This window comes from Triturus cristatus, chromosome 12 (assembly GCF_964204655.1).
Source record: "Triturus cristatus chromosome 12, aTriCri1.1, whole genome shotgun sequence".
Classification (NCBI taxonomy): Eukaryota; Metazoa; Chordata; class Amphibia; order Caudata; family Salamandridae; genus Triturus; species Triturus cristatus.
The window spans coordinates 461,815,303-461,832,628 of NC_140595.1; the positions used below are offsets into that span (position 1 = coordinate 461,815,303).

Below are 17,326 nucleotides of genomic sequence, written 5' to 3' on the forward strand. Positions count from 1 at the left end.
TGAAATTCCCCCCCTCCTCCCTTCCAGTCCCTACGGCTCTTTCCTGCACGGACCGCGGCCGGACACAGTAAAGCTTAGGAAAACGTTTTTGCCTTTTGTCAGGATGATGTGTATTAAAGTTGTCTCTTTTCTATTACCCTAAGACCTAACAATGTTATAAAATCATTAAAATCACGTGACTCTGCACGTCCATAGTGCCATCCTCTGCTTTACCCTCAGTCAAGGAGTAAGTCATTGCACGTGCAGAGGGAGAGAATGGGGTTCTGGGATGCTCTGGCCTACATCCTCTCCCATATGCCACATTAAAACTACGTCATGATAACTCTGCAATAACAATGACATACTGCCCGAGGAGAAGACAGTGAACATTGCGGCGTTTCATTTGCTTTAATGTCTTTGGAAGTGCATCGCTGCCCTGCCTCACGGGTTATCTCTCTTCCACAGGCGCATCGATGACGACAAGGGAAGGACTCACGAGCTCGAGCACTCGGCCATAAAATGCCTTCGCGGAATCCTTTATTGCTACATGCGGCAGGCTGATAAGGTAAATCGCATCAGGGTGGACTCTGTGATGGCTCTTAATACCCTGGGACGAATCTTCCGCCATCTTTCCAGCAATTGGTCACGCTAAAAGATGGCGCTTCATGTTTCACGGGGTTCATCTTTGAAGGGCATCTGGGAGTTGCAAACCTTGTTCTCCGAGGGCTCAGGGTTACATGGCGCATTAGTGATTCAATGGGAAACTTTTACTGGTGGGCGGGTAAATATAGTGGAACTATTAGTGTGCGCCACTGATTGCAGAGTTTGGAAATAATCCCGGCGACATTTAAATTCAGTTCTCTTTATTCCAGTGTGTACGTGATTGGTTGTTTTGTAAACCTGCATAATATTTTTGTATCGGACTTGATTACGTAATGTTGTTATCGTTTCAATTAATTAGCATCCCGCTTTTACCTTGTTTGTTGTTTTAGTGAGTTACAGTACCGTTTGTGTCAATATAGATTGCTTCATGACATTTTTGGAAATATGTAAAAAAAATAATACATAATTACTGTTTTAAACCTTCTGTAGCCGTAGGATTTAAGGTAAAATAACATTTTGTATATTGTCCTAAATCATCTTACAACCCCACTGATTTACAGTACTCAGCCCATCTTAATTTTTTTTTGTGCTATATAAATGCAAACATATATATACTTATGTACCTAGATTCATATAATTGTTACAACACGATGTGTTCCAGTCTTGGAACCTAAACGAATATGTATTTCTGATGCTCAAAACAGTTTCTTCTTTTGTATCAATCAGGGTGCCATATTCGAAGTAAACACAAATCCTGCACCACGTTGCCATAGGAAAAGCATTTGTGTTGGTTATAAGGTTGCCTCCTTTTGACAAACCTTCGTGAACCTACCCTAAATGTTATTCCATCTTAGTTCCTTGCTTGAAAGTTTTGGGTTACTCTGTCAAGCGGGAGCCGAGAAAAAGGGGGAGGTCCAAAAATGCATTTCCCCCTTCATTTTTCACACAATATCCCAAACTGCTGAACGAAATAAAAACAAATTTGGCAGAACTCTTGATCCTGGGCTAAAAGAGTGCTTTTTGTGATTTGGTGTAAATTCGGTCTGTAGTTTTTGAGAAATGAAGGTTTAAAATATATATGGATATCTAAGGACGCAGAGGATCTGTGGTTCCAACCGATCTCAAGATAAGATCTGTTTGGCTGCCACCACATCAACAAATCTTAGTATTCAGGGACTCATTCCCCTGTCCTACAAAAAAGTATTAAACGTGGGGGCACAATAAGGGTACCCTGACTCCCTGTGCCTGGTGTGGGTGAGGGGATCCCAGGGTGATCCCTACCTCCAGGGCCAAAAATACATTTTTATAAATCATTTTTTACAGCTAATTTGTGGTGGATCTGAAAATCTGCTGTAATATTTAAAAAAAAGAGTTGGCTTCTGCGCAATTAAAAAAAAAAAATGGTCGGTGGGCCTGTGCCCCAGGGGGCGGCTGTATAAATTAATTAATAAGGGAGATGTGGGCATGTGGCCTTATTCCTAAACCTTGAATTGGCCAAGAAACCCCATCCCAGGAGCCGGTATATTAATATTTAAGGGAGCAGGTGTGTAGCCTCCCCCAGAGCCTTTTACATGCCCCTGGGGGCCCTAATTCCCAGGGCCACATTGATTTCTGTCTAGACAGGCTGTGGGTACCTCATCGCTGCGGCCAGTTATTTACACAAGGAAAGGGGGCCCAAGGAACCCCTCCTCAGGCTGCTGATGGGCCCCGGGGCCCCCATCTCCTTGGGCCTCTTACAGCTGCTGTGTCCTGGTGACTCCAACCGACAGATCATGGTGTTTTCTTTCTGAGAGAGCGTGAGCATACTCGGCCTTCGCTCTCCCTGGCAGAAAACAGAACTTTGCTCCAGCCCGGAGGGAGCATTGTAAAATGGTGGTGCATTGGAATGGGGCTAACTCCCACCAGCACCCAGCATGGTGCTGGCCGGGATGCTTTTCTGTGGCCTTAGAGATCCCCCGGCTGCCCCAACATATAAAATGCTATGTGGTTCCCAGGGTTGGCACTGGGGATCCGAGTTTTTAAAAGAAGAAAAAAGAGTTGCCAGCTCCTGCACAGCCTTTTGCAGGGAGCTGGTGGGGCCCCAGCATTCCTGGGGTTCCCCCTGCCGCCCCTACAAAATCTAAACATGTATGTGGCCTGGGTGGGCACCAAATAAATACACATTGAATAATAAATTAGCTAATTTTTTATTCACTGTCCCCTGCAAGGAGCGCCCCATAATGCCTTGAGAGCCTGATTGTGTCCCTAGAAGGGGCATGATCACCACCACCAAGCCTTTTTTCAGTATTGTCGGAGGCTGCAGGGAGTGCAGCAGCTGTTCAGCAACAGTCAAAAAGAAACGGTCTCCTGGGTCCTTAAATCCATGACCCCAGGAGAGACTACCATATTTTCTTAAAGCACTCCTACCTGGAGCTCTACGATCTTCAGCTGGAGTGCAGAGTCTCCATGTGGTTGGTTGGCTCTGTGGCTGCACTTTGTAGCTTGAAAACGTTGAAAAAAACGACTCAGACATGCTGTTTTAAAAATAAAAACTGTCTTAATTTTTCTATGACTATCACTTTTATTAAACATTGCACTTTGTGAATTAATGAAAATTTGATTATGATTATTGGTAGTTTTCTTACAACAGAAATAGGGTGTGCTTTTTATATGTTTATATGCTGACCACTGCATAAAGCCAATAGACCCCCGTTTTATGTTTTGATATTCTGACTCGACAAAGTCAGTCGGTCTGCCTTACTTAAAACTACACCTTTTATATTGTGACATCATGTACTCAGCCTTGTGCACCTGTGGGGGTTTGGGCGACAGCCCCTGCACCCAAACCTCTACCAGCCCAACACCCCACCAGAGGCCAGGCCCTGTGGCTAACCCCTCGGATCACCATGGGGTTGGCGTTCTGTATAGTAATAAAATATTACTCTGTTTTAAAAAACCATAGAAATTTACTGAACCAAACCATTGAAATTCACCAGTTATAATTATCGCAAGGAGCTATAACTTGCTCCCTACGTAACTACAACTTACTCCCTCATCACTCACTGCTTATGACCTCACATATTACATCACTCATGACATGTTCTATGACATCATTAGAACATCACTCCAACATCTGAAATTACATCATTGATGAATTTATGACAAAACTGTGCATGGCGGGGTGCAAGTTAAAATTACTTCAGATAACTATAACTGGTGAATTTTAGATGTTTTTCTTCATTTAAAACAGTATGTTTTAACTGACATTTTTGGCTAACAATAACATCCCTTTAACCTTCGGTGTATGTATGTGTGTGTGTGTTTGTGTATATATATGTATATATATATATATATAATATATATATATATTCCAGTAAAAGCTGGGAGGATTGTGATTGTAGCACCACAAACCCTTTGATACCTTTTGTAGGGAAAAAAACAGACACTTTCGTCTGAAGCACTTTTTATCAAATTTTACCCCAAAAACACAAAAAGTAGCTGTATTTTGGCTGATTTCTCAGTTCCCTCCAGGGGAATCCACAAACCCTGGGTACCTTTAGAATCTTCAAGATTTTGGAAGAAAAGGATGCAAATTTGGCGTGGATACCTTATGTGGACAAAAAGTTACAGGGGCCGAAGAGCAAACTACCCCAAATAGCCAAAAAAGAGACTTAGCACGGGGTGGAAAGGCCTAACAGCGAAGGGGTTAAGCATTCTGACTCGAAACCTCTTCTGCCCAGAAACACTCCTACAGGACACAACACCTGCCTAGAATGCCCAGTCACTAGAAACGAAAGCAACAAGCCTTGTCAAAGCCAAAAGGTCAGGCCTTTGGAAGCATGCAGTGGTTATTTCTGTTTTATTTTATTCATTTTTTGGAAGCATGTGCTTAAAAGATTAAAATACAAAAGCAAATATAGCACGATCTAAAGGTTACAAGCATATGATTTAAAAGTTTAAAAAAATCAAATATGAACCAGCAAAGGATTTTGGCCCGGTATCTTGGCACTGTAACCCTGGTAATGAAGTGCACTATTATTTAGGGGGATGTGTCCATGTGATCGGGTAATACTCCATCACTCGAAGTGCAATACCGAATTTGGCTTGCCGACTGGCACTTTTTGTATGCTGTAGTGGGCGGAAGCAAAATCTGAATGACTCTTGAACAGATCAATGGATATAAAGGACTGAAACAAAGCCCCTGTATGTTTGTATTTACTTAAAAAGTTCACCTTTCCTGAATATTTCTTAGCTACTCCTCGCCTCTCATCTTTCAAACTATAACCATGAAGTTATTCTTTTCTGTGTTATTTCAAGTTATTTATTTTGAATTTTTATAAAGAGAGGACGATCCCAATGATGTTCACTCACACTCTCCTTAAATATAAAATGCCTCCGTGTGTTTGAATAGAATTGCATTCTTGGCAAACCGCCTTCAGACAACTAAAAGAGCTCACTCGGTTGACCTTAAGGTGATCTCTCCCCCCTTTCTGCCCCCCCCCCCCCCCCCCTTGTCGAGTTTCCAGTTGACAGGTATGATGCTGTTGTAACTGTAAGACTTGCCGAGCTAAAAACGTGGTCTCTATTTCAGAGCTGAAACCTCTGTTCGGGGTGGGTAAGTGGAGCGCAACTGGCGTAGTAGCTAACAGCCGAAGGTTGATGGGGTTCACTGATATGGTTGAGGAGGCTGTGGATCTGTTGTTGCAGCTAATGCATAGAGGAACGGAAAAGACTTGAGGCGATCGATACAGAGGTAGGGGTGCCCTGGAGTGGGAAGTTGCGCTACGCATATATGTCGGTGTAGTGGGAAAGTATGCTGTGCAGAGTTGGAATACAGGACCCTGCAGCTCCTGCAGTAAGGGGCAGCCCTTCAGACCCTTATCACATTCCGCAGGGAGTGTCCCATTAATTTGTGTTATGCCATTGTGTCCTGGGAGTATCCTACGAGTGGGCAAAGATGTAGGAATGGGGCTGCACAGGCAGTGCTGTCGTTTAGATAGCACGTTAGGTTGTCCTGTGGTGTGGGCAAGGCTGATCTAAGAAGGAGAACAGATGTGTGCATGGGCAGGACTGTTCTGGAAGTGGGCAGGGATGTTGCACAGGTGGTATGCAGGACTGTACTATGAATGGGCCGTGGTCCTGTGGAGAGAGTGGTGGGCATGGCTGTCCTGGAGTGAACGCTTTGGTGCAGGTAGACAGAATGGCTACTACAGCAGGGGGCTCGACTGCTGTGCAGGTGCAGAGAGGGATACTGCGTAGGGATGCGTTGAGCTAATGCAGGTGGCGGGAGTGCTGTGAAGTTTGCAGTCTCCCTGATCTCTGCTGACACCGGTACAGCTCCTCTTCCTCTGGCGGCGAAGCCTGGGCTCTTCCCGCTCCCAGGCTGCTGAAAGGGCTGCCTTACCCAGCAGCGCAGACATGACCTGCCTGGGTCCGCGGAGCAGCAAGAAGGTGCGTAGTCAGAGACCAGGCGCTAGTGTTAAAAGTGTCAGCCCCATGTTTACAGGGACTGGCTAAGTCTTTGTAACTTTTGTGTTGGTATTTGTACCGGCAAAGCCTGAAGCATTAGTGGTAAAAGGGCAAGTGCTGGGCCGAGCATCCCAGCACTATTCTTAACAAGCCCCAGGGAGGTGGTGGTTGTTAGAGCTAAAAAGAGCCTGGGAGGGGGGCGTGCGCCCCCTCCTTAATTTTTTACAAATGTTTCTGCATGACCCCAGGACCTGGCCCACCCGGGGTTTTTCAAATTTGTAACTGTTGCGATTTCGCTCCAAATAATTATTTTCTTTTCAATGCATTTTTGCCGTGGCAGGGCCCCAGGGGGACCCCAGGACTAAGGGGTCAGGGTATTTCTACGCTTCCCTTTTTCAGTTTTTTTATCGTTTTTGTGGGACTCCGCTGAAGCAGAGTCTTCCTGGTTGAAGTATTGGCAGGCAGTCCCATATCAGCACGGGGACTGTCAGATCCTTGGAGGATCCACGTCCCTAGATATACAAATTTGTTTCTCTTTTAATATCTTGGAAACTAATGAAAAAATTTACACTTGTTCACAAAAAGGCCCCTCTCTGGACCAAGAGCTACCTTTCTGCCAAATTTGGTGTAATTCTGTTCAGCAGTTCAGGCTGTAGTTGTGTCTAGAATCCCCATGGGGAGTTGCATAGGGGAAAGTGTGTTTTGGGACCCGCATTTCCTCAGCCCACACTCTACGAATCACCCCGAAATGTTCAATACAGCACTTGAACCGACTCTCGTACTAATTTTGAAAATTTCGTGAAAATTCGTCAAACGGCGCCAAAGTTATTTGCAAAACAAATACTGCTTTTCCTATGGAAACTAGGTCCCACCACCAGTAGGTAATATATGTAAATGTGTATATATACACACACACACAATTTGAAGCTCAGTCAAGGTTGTCCTTATGGATACATTGATGTTGTACTAACTCCTGGGTGAATAAATGGTAAAGACCTGCTGTATTGTTTTTTTTTTCTTTTTTGCAATTTCTCTCCTCATTTTTACACTTTAACCTTATAGATTTACACAATTATGTTGCATGTCACATATTTACAAATGCATAACTTATTTATGTCTTGAGGTCGAGGGCAGATTAAGTGATTTGCCTAGACCAACTTGATTTTCAGTCAAGTGCTGAAGCGGTATTTGATCCTGGTCCCAAAGTCAGGCACTTTGCATCTAGATCACATAAGTTATGGATCTTAAATAAAAGCAAAGAGATTGATAGATTAATTTTCATGAGACTACTGACTGATTAATCTTGTCTTGTCACAGTAGCACAACTAGCAACCCCTATCATTTGCACTCAATCTCACCTATATATTGGGAAGATCAGATGACTTTGAAATGGCATCACAAGTGTGATGTATCACAGGATAGTAAAAAGGATGTGGGGAGACATTCAGATAAGTATAATGACTGGGAAAAGGAACTTGCATTCCCACCACCACTAAGAGCCCTCGTCTGAAATATTGGGCAGTTCCTACGCAGATTCTCCAGGAGGAGAAATACATATTGGTGACAACCCAGCGAACACAGTCACTTAAACCATCTACAATTTAGGTGGTTTAATCCACAAGTCCTTGAAAGAAATGCTTAATACTTTTAACATATATAGAGAGCTTTGAAGGCGATATGGGATTTATGATAGATGCATTCATATTCCTGAAGGGTTTAAATACAATTCAAGAGACAACACAGTAGAGGAGTGCTCCTAGAATTTGCAGTCTGGAATTGAAACTAGGTTGTAGGTAACTCAGGAACGCCATTTTGAAATTATTTGTGAAGGCTAGAAGTTGCCTCTCAGCACAATTTGAGGAGATGGCAGGAAATTAATTAAATAAGGCAGAGGACAGAGGGTTTGTGATTAGATAGGATTGAGTAATCACGAGTGTAGATGGCACTCATATACATTTTGACTTTGTCTAATGAGCAGAAAGTGAAGCAAGCATTGGCAAAGCTAATAGATATCACCTTTGAAGGGTGTTAGCCGATTTTTTGAATTTACCAGTTCTTATTGTTGATGCTAAACAACACTGGCAAAATGAAAAAAATGCTTGCTGCTGATGCTGACCAGCTTTGCCAAAATTCGCCCCCAGTGTGATGATCTGTGCGCATGCATGTGTCACCAAACATTCACACCGGTGCATCAAGACACTTACGTAATCTCTTTTTATCATTATTAAAAAAATGACTGACCGCCCATCTTGGAACAGTAAATTGAAAAATAAAAGGCAAGCTCATTATCGAAAAAGGTATGGCCCAGAAGCAAAATGCAGCTTCCAGGACCCCCATCAACAACAAAAAAAAAGAGAGAGAGAGATGAGTGGGCACGGTCTGTCGGGTTAAGTCAAGGCCACTAAGCAGTTGGAGCAGAATGGGGTGTAGGAGCAACAAATGAGCCGGTGTTGGGGAAAAACGGCTGAAGAAGCCAGGAGGGAATGGGAATGCACGGGGGACTGGATCAAAAGACAAGCTGTGTGGAAGCAACATCTAGAGCATAGGCGGTGCGGAAATTTGAAGGAGAAAGCAGCACACCGCGTGAGAGCAGCAAAACGTGCACTCTCATGGAATGCTGAAAGAAAAAGAAGAAACATTTTATCCAACAAGTTATCCCGTCAAATGAGTGGTAAAGAAGCTGTGCCCCAGGGGTGGGACAATCATAATAAGCATAAGGAAAGCTTTCAGACCGGAAGCGTGCAAATCAGAGACTGACAAGAAAGCAGCCGAATGATAAGGAGTGGGCTAACCTGAAACTCATTGTTTGTATTGGTATTAAGCACAATAGGTTTTCGACCTAAGACTGGTAAAAACCTGTCTGTATGCGAGACCTAAGAAATAGGCAGGGCAAGAATTCTTTATCTGATGTTAACGTTTGGTTGATCAGATCTTTTAGACCTAAAAGTCAGTTTGAAAAAGATTGTATCAAAATTGTGTTTCATAGGCTGCTGCTTTTTCGGTCCTCCTAGCAAATAGCTTTTATGTACTGGTACTTTGGTGCCATTGCCTGGAAACTGTTATAATGGTGTCCGCAAGGAAAATTGCCTTGGGGTGGGAAGTTAGGGGGAGCTATTTGCATGCATGCACACCTGAGGTAAAAAGGTTTAGTTTAAGGTTTTATGCAAATTGTTACATATCCATTTTGGAATAGGAGGCAATCGTTTCAGGAAGTGGTTAGATCTGAAGGCATTGTCGATAGAGACACACTTAAGGAGCACGCATATACTATCTCGCGCAGGCAGCCCTCCAGGATTCTAGATGCAGATATGCTTCTCATTAAACAGACGCCCAGCGGTGGCTGCTTCCACTCTGACATGGAGTGGCAGCACGGGGAATAAAATAAAAGACTTCCCTTTTGTTGCCTGATGCACCTCGCTGCTCCTGGCACTTCAGTTCCCATGAGCACAGGCTCCCAGACTCCCCACGCAATCCCAGCGCTTCTCTCATGCTATTACTTCCAGCATGAGAGAATTGCTGCGATTCGGCGGAGCGGCCCTGTTTCACGCTGTGTGGAGCAGCGGCCAGAGATGCCGACTCAGAGCTGGGGATCCGGGTTAGAGTCTCTGCGTCGGCTGAACATCCTGTGATTCTGGACATATCACTTAATCTCCCCATGCTCATGGACAGCACCTGGATAAACTCAGGGGTGATAAGCTGCGCTATATAAATCAACAAATTTAATTTAATGCTCCAGCAGGGGCAGGTAGCTTGTGCCCCTGAGCACTGCAGATATCTCTAAGGAACAACCTGGATATATCCAAGCGCGCATGTCGGTTTGGCCGTCCTAAGACGGCCAGCCAAATGAACATCGCACTTTCAGTGCCTACCAATCCTCCTGCCTCTGCTGCTGACACTGCCTCATGGCCCCACTCCGCCCTAGACTATGCGACTGTGGAAGTGAAAAATAAAATGCCAATAAAATAGTTTTATTGTCAATGTATTTTTCTTCTGTCTGCTGCATTTCAGCAGTGGAGCGACGCTTCTCCGCCAGAGCGGAGGAACCGCCCCTGAAGACGCCATAGCATGCCCTCTTGTAATGGTGTCTTTATTAGTGCCCTAGGAGGACAGTGGCACTGTAGAATAAAATACAAGTACACGCTGCTTAGTGTGAGCAGCAAAGCTCATCTGTTCTGTCCATCCCAAAGTTGGATGGCGGGACCTTCTTTTCAAATCGAGTATTAGAGTAGGCAGGCCCACACCGCGGTTTGTGGATGGACTACTCAGACAGCAGTTGGCCTCACCATAAGTGAATCATCAGTAACTCCATTAACCAGTGCATAGATTTATCATTGCTATCTCAAGAATTGCAGCCCTTTTTAGATGATGGTTCTCTTGCTAGCAAGTGCACTCTGTGATCACCTTTAGACTGCATCTTCCCACTGTTGAAATCAAAAAGGATCCACCCACCTCCACATGCTCTCAACTCTGCAGTTGAAGAATACCCACCCACATTTCACAAGGCTAGCAGACTGCTTGCAAAGCTGCCTTACTGATATGTCCTCTACAGATTGCACTCTGTCACCTTTGCCTATCATGCCCTGGTGAACATTTAGCAACACTCAAAAGTTCGATGTAGAACAACAGCACTAACTTTCTACATCAATAACAGAACAAAGTATGGTAGCCAATGATGCCGTGCTGCGGTACCTGAAGATGTGGCTCTCTCAGCGTCCCGAGTAGATCAGTGTGATTTGTTTATTGCAGAGTTTATTGTGTTTTATGTTTTAGTTATTCACTGCAAAATATAGTCTGAGATGGTCATGATGATTAAATAGATGCTCCCCATGTAAGTCCAACATCCCCTTTCCACCTCCGTATTTTCATCCTGTTTTTTCTCTCCCGCATATTTTAAAATCTGAAATTAGAGACATTTATAAAGGCCAAGGAAAATTCAGTCTTCTGCAGTAATGCCCTGAGATACTTTGGTTGGATCACAGAAAAATAGAAACCTGGCTTATTAGAGTTAAAAGGGAGCTTCAGTAGTCCTCAAAAGCAAATCCTTCTAAGAGCATCAAAGAAGTCTGGACCGCATAACTCTTTCTTATTTCAGTACACTGTGCCCGTTGCTTTTATCCTCCTGATGGTTTGTCTTTTCTCAGTTACCCTATCTCCATTAAGGTTGGTGGAACAATGTGTTTCCAACGGTGGAGCGAGCAGCTGCTCTCTAGTGGTAAACACCCTGTCTGGCACTCCATTGTCCATTGCTAGCAAGAATGGAGTCATAGAGGCTACCTATTTATGGTAGCCCCTCAAATTAGGGCTCTTAATGCACAGCATGGCAGTGCAGGCAGAAGAACTAAAAATGTTCCTCAATCACTGAGGAAAAACGTCTGAGCGGGTTCGGGACGTTGCTTCTTTGTTCTCCATAGACAATCCCCCCCCCCCCCCCCCCCCACTTCCGGGGTTTCGAAATTAGTAAAAGCCTCAACTGCCCCACCAAGCCCTATTGACGTGGTAGGTCAGCCTTTACACAATGTTTCCTGTTGAAGTTGATTACACTAGTCCAGTTGGAGCAGAGTTAGCAAAAAACAAACATTGAAACAGTAAGTAACTAACTATGCTGGCCCGCCGGAATAAGTGCCTTTAATGATCCAATGTTTTGACAGCCAAAGTTCTGTTTCTTTGCAGTCTTTAGGTAAAGCTTGGTGTACTTCTGTCTGTCTCCTCCTTTTTTACTGTGCTCCGCCTCCTTGCAGGCTGTGGACATTATTGCTCTCACTAGGCAGAACCAGTGATTCTTGTTATCAGCACCTTACTGGCCCTGTGCTAAGGGTGTTTACAGACTGTGATTCTCATTGCAGTCACTAAGCAGAGCTGGGATGTCTCTGTACTGACTCCCTGCTGGCGTCACTAAGGATCTCTTCAGGTCGCAGGTCTCATTGCAGTGAGTATTAACAGCTGGCAGTGCATGTGCATGCTTTGGTTTTCGGGTTTCACCCTAAGAGTTTCATAATGCAATAACTATGCCAATGCCTCTTCCCTCCCCTCCTTCCATATAATAATACATAAAAGCTTTTTACCAAAACTATAGCTTTGTTGCAACTTTTTAGGTCGAGCTCTCTGCGAGGCATGCTGTATTTGAGTATGGACTTGAAGCTCCACCTACTGTCTGCCCATATTTTTCATTGGCTTGTGTCATTGTCCTTTGTAAAAGCTGGCTTCTGATGTGTTAATAGGCTTTTTAGTCCCTCCTTAGTACTGCCTTGTCTTTATTTGTAACCTCCCATGAGGACTGGCCATTTTACTTCAGTTGTTACAGTGTCTGTCTTATTTAGTCTGTAAGCACTATTTTCTTTAATGTGTTTCTCCTACTGCAGGCATGACCTACTTTCTTGCAACTTTCAGCGTGCCATGCCCGCTTTCACTTTTCAACCAGTTTGGGATATTCAAGCTCATGTCAGTGAAACTGCTCTGATTTTTATGTCTACCTTTCAGTCACAGAGTGAGGCCACTCCTCTTTACTTCCTTAGTCGCGCTCTTTGAGTATTGACTGTGGGTTGCTTCTTCAGTCTGGGCAAAGTGTGGTACAGATTCTCCACACAAATCAGTATATGTTGATTAGGGCTCATAAAGTGTAATGGGGCACCCATCTTATGCGAATATTTACAGTCCATAGGCTCGTGTGCCTGCATCATCCACTCTTCTCTCGCCATTGACCTCCACCAAGTTTTATTTATTACTGAGCGCATGAACTCGCATCTGCATCATGAGATGTTCTGTGGAAAAGAGAGTTTTTTAAGCATCTTCTGGGCGGCTCATGCATTTTTCCTTTAACATTTCTATGTATACGGTTTCTCCCCTCTACCTTATACCATTGCAGTGTCCATTAGAAATATTAACAATTATTCCTGATGAAGAATGTTCTGAAGATTTGAAAGCTTGTATACGTTGAAAGGATCTGTCTCTTCCGCTAATGTTATTTTTTAGGTCTGGCCTTACTAGCATCATTTAGGTCTGGCATTGCCAGGCTCAGTTTTGCAAAATGATCCTAAAAAATACATACATACCTATAGAGGGGTTATGGGACAGTCCTCTTCATCCATTGGTTTCTTCAAGTGTCATATGTTTTGCATATGCCCACTACAGGGCACAGCATGAAATAGTGGCTCTCTTCACTCTGAATTATAGCATTTTGGACATGTACCTAAAAATAGTCAACTTCAGTGCCAGGGCTGATGGGCCAATCTCAAATTATATTTGGAACTAGTGCGTCTACCATACGTCTTCATGCAGGCTTCCTTTGAGTGGGTGTAAAAAACATTTTTAAGCTGGAGACTGCTGCAAGTAAAATGGAACCAAAATAAACTTCCTATATTCAGTGCCTCAGCTCTTTTTCATCAAAAACATTTCTTTAGAGATGCTACGGTTTGTGGCTTCTTGATCTTCATGAGGACATTTCACAATTTACTGCACTGTCAAGTTGTTGATGTCTGGCTCTTTAAATTACAGCAACCATTCTTTTTGACTCCCTTCGAGCTAGCATTACACGTTTAAAGTACCGTTCAACATCTAGGAGGAAAGTGCATTAAAAAGTGCTTTTCAAGTCAAGAGATTCATGTTGGTTGTGGCTAACTGTAGAGTTTAAACGATGGGCTAACCACTTCAAGGTTTAGGTAAGGAGCTCTACACCCATCCATGGAAGTTCTATATTAGTATTCATTCAGCCGAAGTGAGTTACTACAAACTTTATGCGTTTCCACAATTTTTTCAAACTGCTGAAGCATCTAACAAGGTTTTCGTTCATAGGTTGTTCTTGCTAACACATGGTCTCCCTTTTATGTTGGATTTGGCGGGTCAAGATAGGAAATCTTATGCTCCTTGCTTTCCCACATACCATTACTTCTCCAGCTAAGGCCTTGCCCTGCACTATATTTGTTTTTGAAATCCCCATATCCATTTTTCTTGCATCCCGTTTTTATGGGCAGATTCCCGTCCCATCTGTAAAACGTTTACTTACCTGCAAAACAGCGGTTGCCACAGAAATATCCAGTGGCATGGTATGGTGAATTTTCATCGCTGCCCTGACGCCCTTTCATATCATATTTATGTAGGTTTTGATTTTTCATCTTCAGACTTACAAAGGCCATCTGTAAAATGGGTATGAGACCCAGAGCGAGGCTGTATGGTCTTAAGGGATACACAGAGTTTTTTTTTTTTCTTCTTTTTTTTTTTTTATATAGACTTCTAGTCACAGATTCCTCACCTTTTGTCTATTCCCCAGGCATCAAACTGGGTCCGGAAACCTTACAGCTGTACCTCTGCATGCCAGTAGGTGGTGCCGTGTGGCTCCGCACGGATGCTATTCTGTTACAGAAATGATGTCCTGAGCCTATTTAGGCATCACTCCCACACACTGACGTGCTGCACCCCCAGATGCGGATCTGGCGCTGTTAGACCTGTCAGCCCTTTGGGTGGTCCCTCCTCATCATTATTTATTTTGTCCCACTTCTGCCTCAATCCCTGTTATAATTTTTCCTTTTTGGGAACCACCAGACTTTTTAGTGTTGATGCAGGGTCAGGGAGCCATTTTCCCTACCCCTGGAACTTCTGTCTGAGGGCCTGAGACACAAAATGGTGGCCACCCATTGTCACCTGTGACATCACCAGAATCCACTGGAGGTTTCCAGAACATTCTAGAACCCTGTGACAGAGGGAGGCAGTTTAGAATGTTGGGAGGCCATCTCAGAGTGGCAGTTGGCAACTGACTGGAGAGAAGAGAGGACAGAGATAGAAGGAGGTCGGAGTAAGGCAGCAGGGGTGGAAACCAGTGCTTGGAGTGGGGTCCAGAAACCCACCCTTGATGCTAGTCCCTACTGACCAAGCCCAGCCTAGAGCCCTGTGTGGGACAAAGACCAGAAGAACCATCTTAAGGAACTGAACATTTGAAACAGGCCTTAAAGAGGAAGAACAGCAAGCTCCTGACCTATTCAGCAGTGTCCTCCTGAAGTCCTGACGTCGTGAAGCCTGGAGACCTGGGGCCTGAGGTCGAGAAGCGGCGCTGACAGAAGGCAGACGTCGTACCCGGAGCCGCCAGAGGTCGAGGTGAGGGCGCCGACGGAGGTCGTGGAGAGGCGCCGGAGGTCGAGTGGAGATTCACCCGAGGTCGAGTGAGGGCGCCGACGGAGGTCGTGGAGAGGCGCCGGAGGTCGAGTCGGGAGTCACCTGAGGTCGAGGTGAGGCGTCGACGGGGGAGTGAAGTCCGCCCACCGGAGTCGCCGGAAACTGAGGTGAAGCGCGCCGGAGGTCGGGAGTGGAGATCGCACTCCGGAGACACCAGGAAGTGGGGAGTCCGAGTCCCTGCGACGCCGGAAGGCGACATCGAGACGAGGGCGTCCAGCGACATCGAGTCGAGACCGCCCAGCGACATCGAGTCGAGACCGCCCAGCGACATCGAGTCGAGACCGCCCAGCGACATCGAGTCGAGACCGCCCAGCGACATCGAGTCGAGACCGCCCAGCGACATCGAGCCGAGGCCGCCCAGCGACATCGAGTCGAGACCGCCCAGCGACATCGATCCGGAGCCGCCTCACGGCGTCGACACGGTGCCGAGCGGAGCCGATCATCGTGAAAAGGGCAGTAAGTGGTAGAGGGGTGTCTAAGGCCCTGTGGAGCCCTAAAAGACCATTCTAGGGGCTAGAGGGGTGTTAGAACCAGCCTGGGAGTGCCAGGGGTGAACTAAGACTGGTGCAGTGACATCTGTGAGGGGCTGTGTAGTTTGGAGGGCCAGATCATTAGGTTATCCTCATTCTGCCTCAGCTTAGGCCCCAGGCTTGACCAATTTAGGTGGGGCACCCCCATGCCATCCAAGTGTCCTGAAGTTGTATATGGGCAAAGTAAGACCAAGTGACCTCATGAAAATGTTTTGAGCTGTAACTGTCATTGGTTGTTTTACCTTATTTATTGAAGGTGCTTTATTTATTGTCATCCACTAATTTATTCCTGCACTATATTTATTGTCTGACTGTATTTATTTGCCATCTGTATTTATTGCACATCTATTTATTCTTTGCTTAATGAGGACCTGAACCTATTTATCGAAATTCCAAAGTAGTATTATTTATTTGACCTGCTCTTTTGAAGGAAAATCCTAGTGTATTGTATTTATGTTATGAAACCTGCAACTAAGAGAAAATAAGATAAAGACATATATATTTTCAACTTGACTTGCATTATTTTTACGGTGTAGTGTCATTTTTGGAACGGATGAACGCATGGTTATTGTGAGGGTGTTACGTACGCTTAACACGGTGCCTGACCCCCAACCGCTCGAGCCAAGCTACCACTGTGCTGGGAACCTGGTGACTGCTAACCCGGTTGCCCGGTTTCCAACAGGCGCTAACTCTCTTTTTGTTTGAGACCCTTACCTCGATTTAAGACAAAAAGTGCTGTACACTGTACAAGGGACATGCCACCTCTCAAAGTAGCAGGTTTTAAGTACTTTTAGGACTGTTGCAAACAAATGTGCGTGACAGATCCTCTACAGATTTGGATGTGGACCCTGGGGTTGAGCCACGACTCTCCACAAGCTCACGGCCTCCCGAGACTGCACGTCAGTGAACCCAAAGACCATACAAGATGGCGAGGCAAAACTCTTTATCACCAAGCTTCAGAGGACTGCACGGCAAGACAAGTCCAAGTTGAAAGTTCTTTCCCAGTTCGAGACCCAGAAGTTGCAGGAGTTGCTCCAGAGGTCAGTCATCTCCTCGATCAAAGTCTTTGGGTAACTGGAAGAAAAAACACATGAAATCTAAGCAGGACTCCCCTCCTTCCTGCCACTTACACTCCCTGGTGAAAGCGTGGGGGCAGTGGCATACATCTCAATCCCACTCCCAAAGTCTTTCAACTTCGGAGGTGATCCTGCTACTTGTTCCGGCACAATTCAAGTTTCCTGGGCTGTCCACCAGTCCTAAACAGATAGAAGAGTTCTGCCAGGGCATGCTGCGGATCTAAGGATCTATTCCAACTCCCTGTTGTTCACCCCGGTGGTCCCCATGGAGTTGAGAGGTTCTCCACCTGGATTATCTACAGTGGCTTTGCCCTCGGTGCTAGCTGAACCCTCCAAGTCGTATCCAGCGCCACGGTCCATGCCAATTCTCATTAATTTGACTCTGACACAGACTCCATTGACGCCGGAAAATGAGGCTTGAATTACCGCGCTGACAGCAAGGCTATGCCGGTTTGACCTTGACCGAGGCCACGCTTGACCACTATGGAGGCCTGTGTCCTCCACTAGAGCTGCCTCCACCAAGATGAA

The 17,326-nt window shown here is 45.2% G+C and overlaps 1 protein-coding gene across 1 annotated transcript in view; it reads left to right on the top strand.

The window, feature by feature from the left end:
- The window catches only part of PHKB (phosphorylase kinase regulatory subunit beta), a 1,466,493-nt gene that overhangs the window by 360,197 nt on the left and 1,088,970 nt on the right, over positions 1-17,326 (top strand). The window contains exon 4 of the mRNA XM_085637773.1: positions 445-544. Coding sequence (XP_085493899.1) covers positions 445-544 — 100 coding nt within the window. The remainder of the gene's footprint in view (positions 1-444; positions 545-17,326) is intronic.